This window comes from Callospermophilus lateralis, chromosome 18 (genome assembly GCF_048772815.1).
Source record: "Callospermophilus lateralis isolate mCalLat2 chromosome 18, mCalLat2.hap1, whole genome shotgun sequence".
NCBI classification, from domain to species: domain Eukaryota; kingdom Metazoa; phylum Chordata; class Mammalia; order Rodentia; family Sciuridae; genus Callospermophilus; species Callospermophilus lateralis.
In genome coordinates this window covers 4,357,857-4,379,227 of record NC_135322.1, presented here as the reverse complement: position 1 = coordinate 4,379,227, position 21,371 = coordinate 4,357,857, and the positions used below count along the sequence as shown (strand labels likewise).

The 21,371-nt window shown below is 40.4% G+C and overlaps 2 protein-coding genes across 2 annotated transcripts; both read right to left on the bottom strand.

Moving 5' to 3' along the window:
• Positions 1-940: 940 nt before the first annotated feature.
• On the bottom strand, positions 941-1,879 carry LOC143383746 (vomeronasal type-1 receptor 4-like). The gene has a single exon (XM_076838645.1). The coding sequence runs from the start codon at positions 1,877-1,879 to the stop codon at positions 941-943; it is 939 nt and encodes a 312-aa protein (XP_076694760.1).
• A 14,187-nt stretch (positions 1,880-16,066) lies between these two features.
• On the bottom strand, positions 16,067-17,005 carry LOC143384232 (vomeronasal type-1 receptor 4-like). The gene has a single exon (XM_076839283.2). It carries the CDS (start codon positions 17,003-17,005, stop codon positions 16,067-16,069), a length of 939 nt encoding a protein of 312 aa, XP_076695398.2.
• Between the last annotated feature and the right edge of the window lie 4,366 nt (positions 17,006-21,371).

Genomic DNA, 21,371 nt, shown 5'->3' with positions numbered 1-21,371 from the left:
AGTCAAATATAAAACAACTGATATAGAATGATTTCATTTATGTTAAGTGCAAATCATTGGAACCGATCTCTACAGTTGAAAGTCACATACTGGTCACTCTAGGGAACACATACAAGAAAGAGGAGTCATACAGACTAAGACAATGTTTTACCATGTAGCAGCTTCTTGGAAAGGTGTATTCAGTTTGTGAAATTTTATTAGAAATTCATGCCATCCCATAGATACAAATGTTTCAAAGACACATATCACTAATTCAATAATATTTAGTAAAATAAAATTTATTAGTACCCAGTGTTTTAAATGACCAAGGTGAAAACTAAATAAAGATTAAATTCTTATTAGCTTTGAAAAGAAGAAATACTGCATTGTAAAAGTAACAGCACAGAAATCAATAAATCCAATATAAGCTGTTTAATAAAGAGGACATCAATAGACCTTTGATTCCTATCATGTCCAAGATTACATGAAATATATGTCTCATTTCATTGCAAAAGACAAACATTTGATAGTGTTCACTTTGATATTTCCTTCAAAAGACACAGCTGAAACATAACCATAATATGTAGATAAATGAAAAATATGTGTCACTAGTTTTCACAAGTTAATTAACCAGAATAGCAGGAAAATAAAGTATATTTTATGCTGAAGAATTTAGCTGTTATTATAATGGTTACATGGAATCTAAAATTTATATTTATTACATCTACTTTTCCTAAAATATTGTTGGATGGAGAATAAAGCCAATTCTAAGTGGTATACATGTGCCCATACTCATGTACACACACACACACACACACACACACACACACACATGCACACGCTATAATAAAAAAGCACATGTGTGTTGATTATCATTCTCCAAGATGTGACTGTATCACTCTTCTTTCCATTTGGGGGTACAAATGAAGAAACATGTAAGAATTGTGGAAAAGCCTACAATTTACACGTTCCTCCTGAAATCAGGGTTTTTCCTGTTCCTTATCCAAGAGAGACCAAGCCTGTATGCACTGGAGTCCCTTCTCATCAGCAGAAAGGGGCTGAGAGCTGGGAAACCCCCAGAAACTATTGCAGCCATCTTTACCAGCAGCCAGTGGGGATTATAAATAACAATCACACAAACCTGAAAGATGCAGGAAAGTGTGTAAAAAAACACAAAGTTGCTCACCAGGATGAGGATGGTTTTGGTGGCTCTGGACTCAGGGGAGGACCTGAGGGAGCTGATCTTATGAATGTGCTGCATTCTCTGCTTGTGCCTGTATAGGATGAGCACCATGGAGCTGCTGGCCCAGAGCATGAGCCCCACACACAGAGCATCAGGAAATGTTAGCAATGCCACATACAGTGACTGTAAGATTTTGTCAGGATGAACAGCAGAACAGTATCCAAAATCTTTCATGCTTGTGATATTATTGTTGCTCCTTTTTCCAGTCATTTGTGAAATAATCATAATACTTACAAGCAGGTACAGAATCCAGCTCAGGTATATGCAGAAACCAATGTATTTGGGAGCTTTCACTTTTAGCTCTGAACAGCTGGAATTCTCAGGACTAATCTTGATGGCCTGGAAGACACTCAGAAGGCAGGTGCTGCCAATGGACACCCCCCTGCCCACCCTCTGAAGATAGAAAAGCAGCTTGCATCCAAAATCATTCAGGAAACCTTTCACTCCAAAAGCTGCCACTGTCTGGGGAACTCCTCTACACAGGAGAGCTAACAAGTTGGCCACAATCAAGTGCTGAAGAATCAAGTCTGTGTGTCTTACCCTGCACCCAGTGAAGTAAAGGACCAGGTAATGGAGGAGAAGAGAGGAATTACCCAGAGTTCCAACTACAGTCTGTAACAAGAAGATGATTCCTACAGCCACATCACTGGCTGCCATCCTGCCAGTTCCCTGCTGTCCCATCCAGAGTTTCCTGCAGGGGAACAGGAGGCCTGGACTGCTGTGTCCTGTCAACCAAAACCCAGCAATTCCCATTCTCCTGTGTTCCCACTGTAAATATTGCATGCCCTCCTTTTACTGGCAGGTTTTAATGAGGTTTGGTGGAATTTTATTGAAGCATGAAAACAGGACTAGTGAATTATTAAATATTCTACTCTAAGATTTCACCTCACTCCAGTCAGAATGACAAGTACCAAGAATACAATCAATAATAAGTTTTGGCAAGGATGGGGGCGGGGAGTACAGTCATACATTGCTTTTGGGACTATGGACAGCAGTATGGAGATTCCTCATAAAACTCAGGAAGGAAACCATCACTTAACCCAGCCATCTCACTCCTTACTTTATACCCCTAAAAATTAAAATCAGCTTACTACAGTGAACCGTCACATCAATATTTATAGCAGCTCAATTCACAATAGCTGAACTATGGAACCAATCTATGTGCCCTTCAACAGATAAATGGAAAAGTAAAATGTGGTATATATACTCAATGAAATATTACTCAGCCTTAAAGAAAAATGAAATTATGGCATTTGCAGGTAAATGGATGGAACTGGAGAAGTTCATGCTAAGTGAAATAAGCCAATCCCCCAAAACCAAAGGCCTATTGTTCTCTCTGATCAGAGAGGATGCTGATCCATAGTGGGGAGAGGGTTAGGGAAGAATGAAGGAACTTTGGTTTGTGCAGAGGGGAGTGAGGGGAGGGGTGGGGCTGTGAGGGTGGGAAGGACAGAAGTATGAGACAGACATTATTACCTTCTATACATGTATGATCACACTACTTGGGTGGCTCTGCACCATGGACAGCCAGAGGAATGAGAAAGTGTGCTGCATTTGAGTTCAATGTGTCAAAATGAATTCTACTGTCACTATAACTAATTACAACAAATTTGAAAAAATACAAGGGAAACCAGTAGAATTGAAGAAGGGAATCATGGAGAGGGAGGGGAAGAAAAGGGCAGGTACTGAGAAATAATATTGGTCAAATCATACTGTTTTATTGTGTGCACATATATTATAACAAATTCCACTGTTGTATAATTACAATGACCAACAAAAAAAAAAGAATTGAGGCAAGTGCTGAGATGACTTTGCATAATGACCGGGAGAACTTTGTCACGTAGAAGCTAAACATCTGTCTAAAATCTTGCTCTGGTTAGGGGAGTGGAGGGGACATGAGCCTGGCTGAGTGGTAAGAGTCAGTACTGGGAACCTGCAGGCCTCCTTAACAGTGGTGAGTGGGGTTCTTCAAACAATCCACTCCTGTGTTTAGCTTTTTTTTTCCTGAATTCCTAGTAACTTCTGATTTGGTGTATTTTAAGCTTTTATTGTTACAGAAGGCACCTGTTCCATGGTGCATTATATGCAGGGAGACAGTCCTGGCTCCATGTCAGGACAGTGACCACAGGGCTCACTTGGCTTTGGGTGAGGAATACAAAGGCAACAACATCTGTCACAAGAATTGTTTCTCCATGTTATGTCTTATGCTTTGTCATACATCAACACTAGTGTAGTAATGGCATCGATGCTGATTTAAGAGGACACACACTGAAATGTCTTAACACCTGAGTTCAGTAAAACTGTTAGCAAGGAATCAATATCAGTGACTGATATTAAAACAGGAGCCACAGAGACACACTGGCATGAATACAGCATGAGATTTTATGCATTCAAAATATTGAGCAGATTTTTAGTTATCATTCATATCTATTAATTCAATAGATCTATTGTTTAGAGCAATTTTAGGCTTGTAGAAAAATTGATACGAAGGTGAAGAGGTTTGCCATCTATCCCTACACACTCATACCATACTCCACAATGAAATTCCTAAACCAGGTGGTGCATTTGACACAATGAGGAGGATATTTTCAAACAGGTAAAACAAGATATAACTGCAATTATTATATTCAATTTTCTTTATAAGTTTCTTAACACTGTAAGAGGTAAATATCCTCAAAAATATTGTGGTCTGACATCTGAGGGACTGGCAACTGACTGCATTCCCTGTTTTCAGAAACTTGTTGCTTCCTTTTCCTCATTTACCTACTTGAAACCCCTATTTTACCTGTTAGTGGATGGTTTCAGAACTGGTACAATGATTGTCTCCAAAAGCTGCACCATGCCCAGACTTAGAAATAAGGTCTTACTCAAGCTCACCATTCACATCCCTTTCTACACGGTACTGGAGGATTCCTGTAAGCTCTTATGACTCCAACAACAGGCTTGGAGATATTGTAAGTCCTGTTCTAGAAATCCAGAGAAGTTAGCATAGAATTCAGGAGACTGATTTCAAATGCATCTTGAAAATTGGTATAGTCTACTCAGCAGTCCCTATCAGTGAGAATCACTTACCCTCCACTAAGCGCCCTCAGGTATGGCTATAGGTCCTAGGAACTCACTGCCCTTCCCTGCCTGAATTCACTCCTTAGGAATTTCTCTACTCTCAGTGTGGCTCTGGCCTTCAACCAGGTGCAACAGGGAATCCTGTTTTCAGATGTGATCATTTACCCAGACTCCTGAAATAGGTCTTCCCTCACAGATGCTGCTCTTTAGTCTGACATTGGAATACTCACCAGGTTCTTTCTCTTTGGCAGGATGGTGATCTCAGTGCAGAGGCCTCTGTGACTGGAACATGTATTGAAGAGAGGTGGCCACTCCTGAGATATGGGTCTCTGGCTCTATGACCTCCCCTCCCCTGGGACCTGCAATTACCACTGTGCCTGTAGTAGCAACAAGTGTGCAGGCTGGGGGGCTGAGGACACTGCTGGAAACCTTCTCCCAAGATGACACTTAGCAAAAACAATTATAAGTTTTTTGTTGTCATCTATTATGAGGATCCAGGAGTGTTGGGAGGTGCTTTTGCTTATCCGTGATCCCTAAAGTCACACAGTCACATGCAGGGGAAGAGTAAATACTGTGGTCTGACATGTGAGGGACTGGCAACTGACTGCATTCCCTGTTTTCAGAAACTTGTTGCTTCCTTTTCCTCATTTACCTACTTGGAACCCCTATTTTACCTGTTAGTGGAGAAATGGAATGAGACTAAACACCTGGGAAGGATTTTAAAAGACACAAGTAAAAGAATGTGCTGACAATGCATTCTGAGCATTAATGCATTCTGAACATCAGTCCTCTTAATATATACAATTCATCTTCACTCATTTGCATGACTCAATGACAGTTAATATCAAAAAATTTCAGGGAAAATATACTTTACCAATACTGATCCCATTAGTGAAAGGAGAGATTTTACAAGAAATAGATAATTCTGTAAAGGGCCCCTCAGAAATGACAGTAGCAGCCCCAGATGGTTTGAGAGTCCAGATCACTTCTTCTGATGTCACTAGATTCACCCCTGCTGTGAATACTAACTACAGAGCATCACGTGGTGACCACAAAAGGCAGCCATTTCCAATATTTCCAATTCATCCAACCTTGAAGAAACACTGGTTACAGTGAAGAGTCCTAAAATCGCTATGAGATTTCCCATTCAGGTCAAGACCTGTCAGGACAGTGGAGTGCCTGGGCAGGGACTCTACACGGGTGTGAGGAGAAGGCAAGAGAGAAGGGGATGCAGGAACAGGACAAGGGGAGAAGGTAGAGGTGAGTTCCTGGGAAGCTGAGGAAAGAACAGGGAAGAGAAGGTGGAGAGGAAGAAAAAGGTGGTGAAATGCAGAGGAGTCAGCACATGGCTGGACTTGAGCATGCAGGGGCAAAGTGTTAACGGGTACTAAGGACACAGGGCCCATTGGTTGTGGAGACCCGGGACGATGTTTTCATAGGATGAAGGGGCTCCTGGAGGTTGGCATGAGAGAAAGTGATGATGGTCGCCAGCTTGCAAAATTCATAAAAGTTTTAAATCTTGAGTTGTTAACAGACAGGTTTGAGGGGGAGATGTGAATATGAGTGTGTTTGATGTCCTGGATTTAAGTAGAGGCTATAACAGAGTGGCTGGGAAGGAGAAAGTGTCAAGGAGAGGTAGTGGGTCTTGGAGAGAGACAAGTTAGACACAGGGCAAGGAGGGAGTTGAGAGGGCAGTGTGTTGAGAAAGCTAAGGAGGCCAAGAGACCCCCAAATAGCAAGAGAAGCATCAGAGAGACCACCTTACAAGATGGGCTTCTCTAGAGTTCAAGACTAAGTAGGAGGGGACATTGTTCCCCCCAAGTGGTGTAGATGGAGTTCATGCAAAGACACCAGTAAAACCAACAAATGCATCTTGCCTTACACCACGCACACATTACAGTCAGAGCTGCGCACCCTGGAGAAAACTGGAGGACGATGGGGTTGGCAGTGATGTGCTTTGGTTTGAACTGTGAGTTGAGGATACCTCAAGATCTCTGACCTTATTTCCTGCTCCAGTGACAAATCTTCAAATATCTGTGTTTAAAGATGACTCTTAGAGCATTAACACTGCTACCCACCTCTGTGGTCAGCCATTGCGTCACTGCCTCCTTTCTGGGCTGTGGCGGGATCAGAGGTCACTCGCTGGCCTTGCCCTGCCATCTTCCTCCTTTGCCTCTGTTTCTACCTTGTACCACTAATAACTCCCAGGATATTTCTATTTAACAAATTTGGGTTTGGAAATCTGTCATCTTGAGATAGTGTGAAGGCCCTGGCTAGAGGAAGGTCAACTGCCCTCTCAATCAGCTGATTGTGTCCTTATGCAATCAACTCTGCTGCTCAGCAGCAGGTCAAATTCCTTGAAAGCCCAGATCCAGATAGAGAGAGGCCCTGAATGCCAGGGCCCATGGAGTTGTTCAAATCAGTCAAAGAACAGAGCAGCTGGGAGCCCTGGAAAACTCATCCTGATTACCCTCCTCAAGCCACCCCCACCTTGATGTCATCAGGCCTCTAGGAACAATTCCTCTGTGGTGACCCTGACACCTGCTCTCCATTGCAGTGTGAGTCGGGAGGATCTGCAGATCTTCTAGGCAGACCTAGAAGTGTGTGGTCTCTTCCCTTTATCTCTGAGTCAAATAAAACATGGGCACCTCCTCCCCTGTCCTTTAATCCCTGGTGAACATTATTTCTCCAGCACTTTTCCCCATCTCTGTCCATAAGTGACTTCAGTCCATAGTCACAATCCCATTTTGTCCTCTGTTCCTGTGACCATTGCCCTCCTTTTTACCACAGATTCAAATTTCTCATCCCTCAATTTTTTTAAATATATAATTTTAATTTGTTGTGCTTAGTTGTATATGACAGCAGAATGTATTTCAATTCATCATACAAAAATGGAACACAACATTGAAATTCTCTGGCTGTACATGGTGTAGAGATACACCATCTGTGTAATCATAAATGTACCCAGGGTAATGATGTCCGTCTCATTCCATCATCTTTATAGCCAAAAAATTCCTCCCTACTCTCCCCTTTGCCTAGTCCAAAGATCCTCCATTCTTCCCACGTGCCCCCACCCCAATCATAAATCAGTATCCACTAATTAGAGAAATCATTTAGACTTTAGTTTTTGGGGATTGGCTTACTTCACTTAGCATAATATTTTCCAACTCCATCCATCGATAGGGAATAGGCTGAAATGTTGGGGCTAGGAACAAATATAGGGAAAGTGAAAAAACACAGGTGATGGTATAAGAGATGGGGTGGATCTGAGGTGTCAACTGAAGGTCTTTCAGCCCCACCTGGGACAGTGTCTTGCCCTGTGCTTGAACAATGAAGGTCTAAATTCTAGGTTATATGCAAGTGCTCTAGAATGACTGAGATACAAATGGAGAATGGGGAAAACGGGATCAGGTAATGAAAAAGAAAAAGAGAGACAGTGGCCCTTTGAATTGCAGGTGAGAAAAGAAAGTAGATTGTAATGCCTGGGGAGGGTGTGGCCTGGCTGCCTGCCATCAGCAGCTGGGAGAATAACTTGTCAACCAGCAGTGACACCACAGGTCCCTAGCGGACACACAGGGTTCCCATAGCCCAGCCTGTCCTCTACAAGGTGAGGGCAGGTTGTGGCAGGCTGTGGCAGGAGTCCATACACATGGCTGATGACTCGGGGGTGGGGTGGGGATCTGTGGATGCTGCTGTGCCTAGATCCAAAAAAACTGAAATTAATTTCATGGTCCACTCAAGTTGTGTCCTGGAGTTTCAAGCCTCAGTGACCTCCAGACAGTTCCTGGAGAATCATACATCCCACATCTGTGTCTGTGCAGCCATTGTCTGGTGGAAACAGAGTCCTGGGGCTCCTACCCACAGTCTTCCCAGGATTCTCTCCCACTGAGGACATTAGACCCCAGGTCTAACCTTAAATGTGTGGTGCCAGGACATTGATAGGACTGAGGGAGTCAGGAGAGGGGGAAGGAGGAGCCTGGACATGAATCAGCTCAGAAGGGAAGGGGTGTTAGCCTGGGTGAGGCAGTGAGAGGTGAGGACAGAACATCAACATTTTCAGTGTGTACTAAAGGCCAGCTGAGCAGGTGGTGTACTGAGCCAGCACTGGCCTTGTCAAGATAAAGACTCCGAGGTAATGTCTATAGTGGAAACATGGTTCTGAATGTTCAGGAAATCAGTCCTGATCCTGCTGATGGTCACCCACACAGAGGCGATGGTCACCTTTCTAATCATGTCTTGGCAATCAAGGAGAATATATGTGACGTGATATTTACTATTATTTTAATATTAATCTGAAATCAGTCCATAACAACATGAACAGCCATAATATGTAATATTTTCCTTTAAAGTGCATATGAGAAAAGTCAATCTTACAACACCTTATTTATCCTTGGAAACTTCTAATAGAAATCCATGGTATTTTTATGTTGTGGTTAATAAAAGCATTTTGTTCGTATTTATAAATAATAAAAACAGGAGGAACTAGTGGTGTGAAATTCCTGCAGGCATTTGGTAAACCGTTTGGAAATACATCCTAGAGCTATCTAGGTGTAAACATATGACCAACAAGGGCACCACTGCATACATCCCCAGCAGAGATACACACAAGCATCATGACAACGTGTTGCAGAAACTACCAGCCAGTGCTGGTCTTGATGCTCCACACACAAAACCCTACCAAGTGCTCACCTGTCTCCACTGCTGTGACCAATACCTGTGGGTGGGTACTTTGTAAAGAAAAGGAATTAATTCAGTTCATATTTCTTCAGATTGAAGAGCATGGTGCCAGCATCTGCTGAGGTCTGGTGAAGGCCTCATAACAGAGGGAATCTCAATGGTGGGAGCATGTGCAGAAGAGACCACAGGGTGGGACAGTGAGGGAGAGACAGAGGAGACACCTGCACTTGCTGTAGGACCACCCATTCTCATGGGAGCTGATATACTCCAGGAGATCACCATTTGTCCTTGCAGGGGTGACTGCCCCAGGACCCAAGGCCCTTCTCCTTGCCTCCACTTCTCAAAGGTTCTGCCACCCAAGACACGACTCCAGAGACGAGGGTTTCAACTCATAAATTTTTATGGAAATCCAAAAATCATACCCACACCAGGGTACAAGTACATCAAGAGAGGAATGCTAAAATTAACTCTTTGAAATTCCTGCAGTTGAATTTATTGCCAAAAGCAAGTGGAAATAAAATTACTTAAAAGTTATGGAATTTTCTAAATCAAATACAAAAGGGCTCATACAGAACAGTTTCTATTGTGTACAGTACAAAGCAGATGACATGCTCTGTCATATTCTGGTCACATTGGGGAATGTTGTGGGGAGATGCAAGAGGAGTTTTCATAGAAACAAAGGGCAATGCTTTTCCACAAAGCAAATGCATGTAAGGTGTGTGCTTAGTTTGTGTAATTTTGTTGTGTTATGGTCTGAGCCTAATCAATATAGAGATTATAAATTAAAGATCAAAAAATATTAATAAGTAGGATAATAGGATTATGAGATAAGTGTTATCTTGTTAGAGACATCTGATTAAGCTGTTTCTAAGATGTTAAAACTTGTTTTTCAGTACTTCATATGCCCACAAATGTGCTCGAACCCAGGATGTGGTTGTCTGTTTTTGCTCTGCAAACTGCTTTCTCAGCCCTTGTGTCCTGCTCCCTTGCCTGCACCTACCTTTTCAACGATGTGGTTTTTTTCTTCTTATACGCACATCTAGGGCTTGATGATGTTCCTGGCAGAGACAATTCGGGTCCTGAAGGGGAACAGTCACCAGCTGACTAAATTAAAAAAAAACTCTCTAATTTGGACAAAATTTGGACTGAGAATATTTTCTAAGCGATCAGCAGACAACATTTGGAGATGATAGTGACATCCATTTTCTTGCAGCCAGAAGATCACTCAGTGACACCCAGGAGGCACAGCAAGCTGGAGACCACCTAGGGAAAGGTCCCTGACATGCATTCCTCAGCCCCAGGTACTGTCTCCATTGGCTCCTGCCAACCCACATATTGCTTTGCTGAGAATTGCCTGTTCTTCCCTGGACAGTAGGTCTGATCTGTGTGAATCTACACCTGGGGACTCAAGGAAAGCTGGGCAGCACTATTTCCCAAGTTCTGGGCTATTGGGAGATGTTGCCCACCAGTCCACTGGTTCAGGTCTGATCTTCTGTAGGTTAAATCTGTCTCCTTACCTGCTGTGTGTTTTGTTGTCTGCCTTTGTCTGATTATTACAAATCCAAGTCAGTGCACCTTCCATTTGTCCTGTACACCCCTTCAATATTTCCTGTTCCATTTTCAGGAATTCCAGAAAAAGGCCTTTGTTTCTTTGGTATACTGGCATGTGTACCTAGATTTGGTACCAAAATTGACATATGAGCTCATAAATTAAAATTTAAAGATGAATTCAAATACCTTTTGTTCATGTGATTCAAAAAGTTCAATTTAAATTGGGTAAACAAATAAAAATGTGTCCAAGTCAGTGACAGTTACTGGAAGACCAGTGTTTGAGATTGGGTTCTGAGATGACTTCATGGCTGTGGCATGGGTGGTGACTAGGAAAGTTCCTGTGCAAAGGTGTAGAATGCCCAGTTGCTATGGCAATGCTCTCCATGGGGGAGACTCTGTTGCCAAAGTCTTATCATCTTTGACCTTATTCTCAGGCACACAACTCTTGGGAATGAAGGACCTTCTTTGGTAAGATAATCACAATGGTTCACCAGTTGCTCCTGAATCTACCATGAATTAGTAACTTTAGACAATGGACTTTCTTGAGAGCTGCGCACTGCTCCTAACATGCTCCTAACACTGTAGAATGTAACTGAGGAAATAGCTGCATATTGGTGCTAACTCTCTAACTTTCATGAATACTAAGAATAAAGCTTGCAATAAAGTTTCTAATCTGATTAATAAGACATATATGATAAAGATTGCTGGTGTACTTCTTTGGACCTGCTTCTCCACCAGAAAGCAGTGCTTTACCAGATCCCAGCTGTTTTACCTTCAAGATCTGCATGTGTGACTATTTCTTCCTGAAAGAACGAACATGGCTTGTCATTGGAGCAAATGCCCATTTATTGAAGAACAGCTCTGCATATTTATAGAGCCAGGGGTGGTTTGACAGTTGGCATGGGGTACTTTTTGATTGGAGGGTAAGGATCAGGTGAGCCAGCAGGGCTAGTCTGATTGGTGGGTAAGATCAGGTGATCCAGGAGGGCTCTGACTGGTGGGTAAGGATCATGTGAGCCAGCAGGGCTCTGATTGGTGGGTAAGGATCATGTGAGCCAGCAGGGCTCACCATTGGACGGCTCTTCTTTGGGGATGAGGAAGTTAGTCTTTGGAGCTGGGGCTAATCCCAACACTTCCAATCTCCCATTGCCCCTCACCAGACCTGCTAGTTTGTCTGTGCTGGTTGTGGCATCTAAGGTTACTAATTCACAAGCTTCTCTAGGTAGGCAATTGTTAATAAAATGTCTATAAAATGTCTAATATGCATTGTTTCTAAAATTTTTCTTCAACAGGAAAGAAATGCTGTTCAATGAATATTGTCAGAGATCTTAATTTAAAAAAATAAACGTTAGATTTAACATACGTGAGACTCATCACAAATGTGTTTGTTAGAGACATCTGATTAATCTACAAAATTAAAATACTGTTAAATATAACATTGAGTACCCTTAATAATTCCTTCAGGTAATATACTTAAGTATTATTGGTGTTTTCATAAATATGACAAATTTTTTAAAAAGTTTAAAATTACTTTATCACTAAAAACAAGGTTACTAAAAGTTAAAAGTCCCAACAGCTACAATTCTATATCTAAAGAATCTAAAGGTTTCAACTACATTTCAATTAAAGCACCATAAATTACATAAATTATTTCATTTTATTAAAATGGAGTAATTTATCTAAATTCAATAATTTGTAATGGTTAATTCAGAAAATAAACAAAAAGAGGGGTCATTAGATTAAAAAAGTAAAAGGATATATATATATATATATATATATATATATATATATATATATATATTTCTAGGGAATATGTCTTAAGATGATAAAATTATAATACATCTAAGTGAACAACAAGAAGGTCTAGGTAAGTAATAAATGGTGTATATGAATAAAGGGTATACTTTAAAAGGTTGGTGAGTACTTCAGTTGGTTATATATATATATGTAACACAAATACTTTAAACTATTCAAGTTCCCCCCCTAAGGTCCAATATTAATTTACTTGGAAAAACCAAAATTTAATCTGTTAAAAGACAAGGATTGCTTAAAACATTAATTTACTCCTAACATTGTGTTAAATTTTATTTCCTAGAACAAACGGTCTTAAGAAATCTAGGTTTTTATAACTCTAATTAAATGGCAACTGTTAATTTTAAGTATTGAACTACATTACAGGGTCTAGATTTTTCTTTCAAAGTTAAACAATTACATTGCATTCTTTACTCTTCTTTATATAATGTGTTCATATCTTCCAGGAATACAAATCTTTAAAGTTAAAGGTTTCAGAAAACATTTTATCAAGCCTGGTGTTCTTGAACTTTGTAAAGTTCTTTGCAATGGTAATTTTAGACTTATACAGATGAAAAATTTCATTGGGGATTTATTTAAAGGTATTTCTAAATATAATGAGAGCCTGGTCTATTATTGTAAAACATTTTACCACTTTTACACACACACTCTCTTTCACACACACACACACACACACACACACACACACACACACAAATTATCAGCTTCAAAACTGAAACACATTACCTAAGATTTGTGAAGAGCAGCATCTTACCTGAACTAAGGCTCTGCCTCCCACCTTACTACATGTTAAAATTCCTCCAAAGTAGGCCAGACTTCAGCTCATTTAATGTTATGAACAAAGATTGATTTTTATTGTAAAGATTACTGTGATCTCAAACATGGGATATAATATATAACTTAGCCAAGGTTCAAAATTATGTACAAACTAAATATGTTTTTACTCTTGTTAATTTAGAGTTTTTCCTTGTAAACTTTAACTACTGCTATTATTGCCTTAGAACAACCTAAGTTGATTTAAAGCATTAAGCCATCATCTACAGATAGAAAATAAAGGAGTCAGTGTGCAAGCTGCAGAAGAGGAAGGTCATTAGAAAGAGGAGACAGCCTGATGCTTCCAAGTGAAGCCACATGGTCAGTGGGAAATTAATCCATCCTCTTGTAGATGGTGCTAGCAAAACTAAGAGTCAGCTCACAAGTTCCCCCAGAGTGACTCCCAAGGGGAACTGATTTTAACAATTGGTAGAACCAAGGTCCATTTGACCATGTTGATCTTAAACACCTAGCAAAAACAGTTAAATCCAAGAAACTACAAATCATGGACGTTTGCTCTAACTTAAGATACACATTTATGTTAGAGCCTGCCCCCCACACCAAATAAATAAGATAAAAAAACTGGCCAAATTAAAATTTCTTAGTTAGTTTAAGGCCTTCAGATCTCTAAGCTCCTACACAGGTATTCTCTATCTCTAAGAAACAAAGATAAAGGGATATCCACTAAGTTCAAAGGACATGCCAATTAAAAGATATTTTATAAAAATCAGATGACATTAAGTAACTTAACTAACTGTTGTGTTTACATTCCTGATAACTCTGACAATATTAGAGGTTTACATTCCCAAATAAAGACTTTATTAGGCTTTATGAGGCCTTGTTATGGGGACACTTTCTCAGTTCTTGCTCTTTCTGAAGAAAAATATTAATTTCTACATGTTATAAATGATGCATCATTTATTTTATATTAATGTCATTTCAGGACTCCTGACTTTTGGTTTCCCTAATAAAACCACCAACGCCCATGTGACTTTACAACCTGTTCTTCATGAACCAGACTTTCATCATGGACCCCTTTGAACAATCCAATTTATAAAAAGGGACTCCAAATGGCTTGCCAGGCTGCACATCACCCCCTCTCAGCTTGAAACAGCAAGAGCTGTTGTTGCCCTTTTTGTAAAAGTAAAAAATCCCTAAAATTAGAAGAGAAAAATACAATCAATGTAAATAGAGAATAGGGTCAAGTCACAAAATGGAGGCTAATTTGGGTCCAAAAATTGTTATAAGGTCTGAGTTGCTAAAACAACCTTTGAAAACCTCAAGCAGACACATAGACTTAGACTTAACACAATTAAAACCGTCAGCCAACAAATATAAAGGTTCTCTTGGCAGAAATAATGTTACAAAATAGAAGAGAACGAAACCTTCTGTTTCTGAAACAAGGTGGTCTCTGTATGGATATTAGGAGAAATGTGTTGTTTCTATACTAACCACTCCTGGGAAATAAGAGAAAACTTGTTTTGGGGGTTCAAAAAAGATTAAACAAACAAACAAAAAGACTAAAATAATTAGTATCAAAATTCGTTTTCTTGGTCTCCATGGCTCACCACTTTCTTATTGGCCATAGCGAGATCTTTGCTGTTAATACTCCTAGGATTCTTAATCGGACCATGTATTCTAAACTGTCAGATTTAGTATATAAAACAACAGATACTATCTATAAAGTTACTGGTTTTAAGGGCTAATTATGTCCCAACATATACAGAGGAATCAATGATTTGATTAGTCCCCCAAAACAGTGGGGAATGCTATGGTCTGAATTTAATTAATATAGATAAGAGATTATAAATTATAGCTTATAAAATATTAATAAGTAGGATAATGGGATTATGAGACAAGTGTTATAAAAGAAATAATGTTAAGAAGTTTCTAAGATGCTAAAAATCATTTTTCTATACTTTATATGCTGACAAATGTGCTCAAACCCAGGATGTGGTTGTCTGTTTTTGCTCTGCTAAATGCTTTCTCAGCTCTTGTGTCCTGCTCCATTGCCTGAACCTACCTTTTCAAGGATGTGGTTATTTCCCTGTATAAACTCAACACACTTGAACCTGGTGATGTTCCTGGAAGAGACAATTCAGGTCATGCCTGCAGGGGAACAGTCACCAGCTGACTAAATAAAACTTTCTAGTTTGGACAAAATTCCAGCTGAGAGTGTTTTCTGAGCAATCAACCCACAACAATTGAGCATCACTTTCCAAACTTGTCCATTAGAGAAGTGTAAACATATATATGTATAACAAAACATGTTATTACCCCAGTGTTTTCTGTTGTCAGCGTGGCCAGTGTCTTAAGGAAGTTCATATAATAAATAGCTTTCAAAAAGAAGAAAAGTGCACAATGAAAATAACACAGCAACAACCAACAAAGGAAATTCGATATAACCTATGTCATAAGGAGGACATTAGTATATCACTGCTTCCGCTTATGTTCAACAATGTGTGAAATACACAAGTCTAATTTCACTGGATACAAATGAATATTGTTTGACAGAGTTCGCTTTGGTATTTTCCTCAAGAGATATAGCTGAGATAAATATAAAAGTAATAAATAAAAAAGAGTCCACATGTTTTAATAACTTAATCCACTGGAATATCAGGAAAATCATCAAAAGTATATATTATGTTAAAGTATTTACCATTCCTTCAACTAGTACTATTTTAAATCAGAAACTTCCATTTGCTACCTATAATTTTCCAGAACTGTTGCTTAATGGCTATAAACATAACCCAACTATATGCATGCACACATGCTCGTGTATTCAAATCCTCACATATACACATGCAACACACATATATACAAGTGTCTATTTATAAACCACCACTCACAAGTGATAGCACTGTGCATTACTGTTTTCATAACTTCATGTGTAAGAACAAAAAGACTAATTGTGCAAAATCTTACAAGTTACATGTTTCCCATGATATGACAGGTTCCTCTATTCTGTATCCAGGTAAAGCAGAGCCCAGATACACTGTAGCCTCGGCTCATGAGCAGAAAGGGGCTGGCAGCTGGAAAACACCCAGCAATAATAAAAGCTGCATTTACTACAAACCAGCTAGGAGTGTACATAGCACTCATACAAACCTGAAAGATGCAGGAAAGTGTGTAAAAGGAGACAAAGGTGCACACCAGGAGGAGGATGGTTTTGGTGGCTCTGGACTCAGGGGAGCACCTTGAGGAGCTGGTCTTATGAACATGCTGCATTCTCTGCTTGTGCCTGTGCAGGATGAGTACCATGGAGCTGCTGGCCCAGAGCATGAGCCCCACACACAGGGCATCAGGGAAGGTTAGCAATACTGCAAACAGTGAGTCTGAAATTGTGTCATGACGGATGCTAGAACAGTACCCATAGTCTTTTACATTGATGATGGTTTTGTTCCCTTTTTTTGCAGTCATGTACATAAAATTTATAACATTTAAAAGGAGGGATAGGACCCAGCTCAGGTATATGCAGGAGATGGTGTACCTGGGAGCTTTTATTTTAAGCTCAACCCACTTGGAGTTCCCAGAACTAATCTTTATGGCCTGAAAGATGCTCAGGAGGCAGGTGCTCCACATGGACACGTTCCTGCCCACCTTGTGAAAACCAAACAGCAGCTTGCAATCAGTATCACTGGTGAAATATTTCATTCCAAAAGCTGCCATTGTCTGGGGAATTCCTCTACACAGGAGAGCTAACGAATTGGCCACAATCAAGTGCTGAAGAATCAAGTCTGTGTGTCTTACCCTGCACCCAGTGAAGTAAAGGACCAGGTAATGGAGGAGAAGAGAGGAATTTCCCAGAACTCCAACCACAGTCTGTGACAGGAAGATGATTCCCACAGCCACATCACTGGCTGCCATCCTGCCAGTTCCCTGCATTTGAAGCCAGAGGGACCTGCAGGGGAACAGGAGGCCTGGGCTGCACATGTCCCTCCAGCAGTGACTTATCATTGCCCACTCTACAGAGTTCCCACTGTGAAAACTTAAACTTTTATTTTCACTAGAAGGTTTTGATGAGGCTCCTATGACTAGTTAACACATAAAGTGTGTGTAAATCCCTGCTGTGCAGGCAGCAAATGGTGATTCTTGAAACCTTACACTATGAGCAAGGTGCTGAGATGACTTTGCATGATGTGGAGAACTTGGGCACATGAGGTTGTGTCTCTGTCCAAATTCCTACTCTGATGAGGTGCAGAGAGGGGCCTTGAAACTGCCTGAGTGTTTATAGGGAGGATAGGTGAACCACCAACTGTCCCTAAAGCCAGTAAGTGGGGTTTTTCTATCAATTCAGCTCATATTTACTTCTGCTTTTCTACAATCCTCTTATCTTCTAAAGCAGTGCTATTTTATAACTTTCCATTTGCTTCTAAAGATTTATTTTATATTCAATATCAATTAGGAGGTATCATTTAGATATTATAATAACTGCAGGTGTTCTGAGGGAGTTATAGCACTGCAGACACCTGTCCCATGGTGAGTTACCTGCAATGATGGAGGACTGGCTTCTCATCAGCACAGCTATGCCATGACTCACTTGGTCACGTGTTAGGAACAAAGTGTAATGATACATATCACAGGAATGGTACAACAATCATAGGCCAAGTCCTCATCTTTGGAACATGAAGAATGAACATAGACTAAATGAGTGGAGGGCATAAAAATATTTACTCATTGCAGAGAATACCTATGTGGGTTCACTAATACCAATGTTAAGTAAAACTATTTCAAAGAAGCAAGATTTGTGTGGTTGGCTCCTACTATTGATACAGTAGGAGCCAACCACACAAATTGGCACTTGTGGGCATGAAAACTTGTGCATTTAAAATTCAAACAGTAGGATTTTTGAGGTCATTTGAATGTAATTTTTAACAGACATTATTGATTAGAGAAATTTTAGGTTTACCAGAATAAAACAAATAAAGAAATTTCCTATTTTACCCCTGCACACTCAAGCCTGCTCCACTATCAAATTCCTAGAGCAGATGGTGGATTTTTTACAACCAGGAAAATATTTTTAACAAGGAAGACAAGAAACCTGTAATGATTATGTCCACTACATACATGCTTCTTACTAATTTAAAAGGGAAGTAGCCTCACCATAATCAAAGGCCATTGAAGTTTTCAGACTGTTACAAGTAGTGTCTCCATTGTCTGCACCAGGCCCAGAGCTAGAGAATACTTTCTGCTCAAGTATCACCATTCACATCACTTTCTACCATGAACTAGAGGATTCCTGAAAATTATTTCTACTCTATATCCAAGCATGTAGGAATTACAAGTCCAGCTATAAGACTGATGTATAATCATCACAGAATTCCTATAAAGGAAACTGAAGAGATGATTAGTTTTAAAACTACCTCCTGTGCACTTTAAAAACCACATTTTTTTTCATTTGGACTGAGACATCTCTATCACTATCAGTGAGCACTACATTTATTTAATCAGAAGCATCAGAGATGGAGGCTGAGGCTGCCACCCCTTTTATCTCAACTGCCTTGAGCCCATTCTTCAGCACTTCATCTACTTCCTGTATGGCTCTGGCAATCTATGGGGCTCAATCCAGCCTCCCCTTTTCTCATGTGAACACTTACCCACGATCTTGAAATGGGTCTTCCCCCACGGATGCTACTCTAGGACTGAAATTGGATTACTCACCAGGTTCTTTCTCTTTGACAGAATGTAATCTTAGTGCAGAGGCCTCTGTGACCAGGACATGTGCTGCAGGGAAGCAGGTAGCTCTTAAGGTATGAGTCTGTGACTCTGTGACCTCACTTCCCCGTGGACCTGCAGTGATCACTGTGCCTGTAGCAGCAATGGGCATGCAGGTTGGGGAGCTGAGGACACTGCTGAAAACTTTCTCCCCTGGTGACACTTATGAAAACAATTACAAAGTTTCTTGCTAGAACCTCCCAAGGGGACACTAGAGTGTTCAGAGAGGCTTTAACGTCTCCATGGTCCCTGGAGGAAGGCAGGGTCTCACCTGGAATTTTGTCCTGGAATAGCCTGGCAGTGAGTTATGCATGAACTCAAAACACATTGCACACATCTGCACAAATACAGGTAAATAAATTTAGACTAATTTGCACAATTCAATGCCAATTTCTTATAAAAAAAATTGCAGAGTACTAAATTGTACCAGAATCACCCACTTTATTGAATGGGGGAGAAATTTAACAATAAACAAAATGATCTAAAACCTCTCTCAATAGTGACAGCAGCAGGATCATACTGTTTGAAAGGCCTACACTAAGTTTCTCTCAGATATGCCCATGCTGCTAATGTTAAACCAACAGAAGGTCTCTTTGAGATATGAATCTTCTTTAGACATCGACCCAGAGGTGGGATTGCTATGTGGTATTTTAGTGTTACTTCCAGTTCTTAGAGAAATCTGTGCACTTTTTCCATGAGAGATGTTCCCATTTACCTCACCTCCCACAGTGTCTGTGGTGTTCTCTTTAATGCATTCTTAACAACACTTGTCTCTTGTCTTATTTATATTAGTGATGCTCACATTTGGGAAGTAATCTCTCTCTGAGTTTTGTGCATTTCCTCATTGATTTCTCCTGATGAACACTGTTTCATGTATGTGATGGGCACTTTATGTCATTTTTTGGAAAAAGGTCAATTCAAGTACTTTGCTCTATTTTTAAAACAATAAGTTGTCCTGTGTATATTAAAGTAGACAGAATGATACATCAAAAAATAAAGTAAGATGTTCACTAGAATGGAAAAAAAGAACTTATCAATCCAGATTCCCATATATTACCCCAGGTGAACAACAGTTACAATCTGCTCATTTAGCAAATCTTCCAATTAGAATACAGGAGCACCAACAGTCAGAATATCCTACGTATTTATTTTGTTATCTTTTACTGACCTCTCCAGATAGGTAACTTTTAATATGAATCACATCTTATGTTTGATGCCATTCTACCTCTAAGGGCTTAGCTCTGGGAGATCCCATCTTCCTCATTTTTACTAACAGAACGGTTTTTTATGTGTATTTTCCCCCCAAGGTTGATGTTGATTTGCATTGTTCTGCCAAGTTATCTCCATCGTTCCTGGGTGAATCACTTGTGTCTGTGCCTCATTCTCTATTTCAGAGAACTTTTGGAAAGGCTGGCCTTTTCTGTGACAGATATGGATTTCCTCTCCACTGGCTGTGGTTTGTCACCAGGGATTTGTCTTGAATACTTGGTGTCCAGTGTGGCAATGTTAGGAGGTGGTGGGCTCCTTATGAAGTGAGGCTTGGGGAAGGTTGACAGACCCTGGAGCCTTGGTACATTGAAATGGCCAAGGTAGTTCATGGACCCTGACTAGTTCTCATGAGGGGTTGTTAATAAGAGAGGACAGGCCTGTGTGCTGTCTGGCTTCCCATCTCACCATGTCATCTCTCCCTCTCTCACACATTCCTGCCCTCAAGTTATCTAGCACAATGTGATGCAGCCCAGGGCCCTAATAGAAACCAGGAGCTGTTGCTGTCCTGCTGGGAAGCCCCAGAACAGGGAGATAAGAACTTCTGCCTATGAAGTGCCTAGTCAAATGTACTGAGGCCAGTGTCCACAGGATATTTGAAAACCCCAGAGCTTACCTTGTCTGTTTGACTTTTCTTGTTGCCTCTAGACTTCCTGCACTGGAATTCTATCACCAACCACATGTGAATATACAAACTTTAAGGCATGTGAAAATTTTCAGTCAAATAGAAAAGAGCTCATGCTGAACTATTTCATTTATAGAAATTACAAAAAAAAACCTCAAGTGATCTACTGCAGAAAGCCACCCGTGAATTACTTGAGGGTCTTCTCTAGGTTTGGGAGCCAGGGAGATTTAGGTTTATCCTTGGGAACTATTCATGCAGTAGATTGCCCAAGGCACATGACCTTTATCTCCACTCTACCAGAATGTTTTCTCACAGTAGCTCTGGAGATGGGCATAACCGGTTGAAAGCTGAACAGCCTATCTACTACCTTTTTCAGGGAGGAGTATTCCATGGAAAACCTATGATGTTCCCAGATATAAATAAAGCAAGTGTCAGTTCCATCTTGCTCTTTTCAGAGTGGAATCTTGATTCATATGATCGCCTAACATGTCCTGCTCCGCTTTTTAAAAAGTATTTCCTGTGTCTGTGGTTTTTTCATCATTCTATTGTCCTTAGCTTTTATTCCACAGCCTGCACATTCCATCGAGAGGAACCCCATTTCCACTGCCTGTGGCTGGTGGTAGAGGC

Bases quoted from the DNA above. Each gene is read 5' to 3' on its own strand.
- LOC143383746 (XM_076838645.1), bottom strand. From the start codon at position 1,879: ATGGCAGCCAGTGATGTGGCTGTAGGAATCATCTTCTTGTTACAGACT.
- LOC143384232 (XM_076839283.2), bottom strand. From the start codon at position 17,005: ATGGCAGCCAGTGATGTGGCTGTGGGAATCATCTTCCTGTCACAGACT.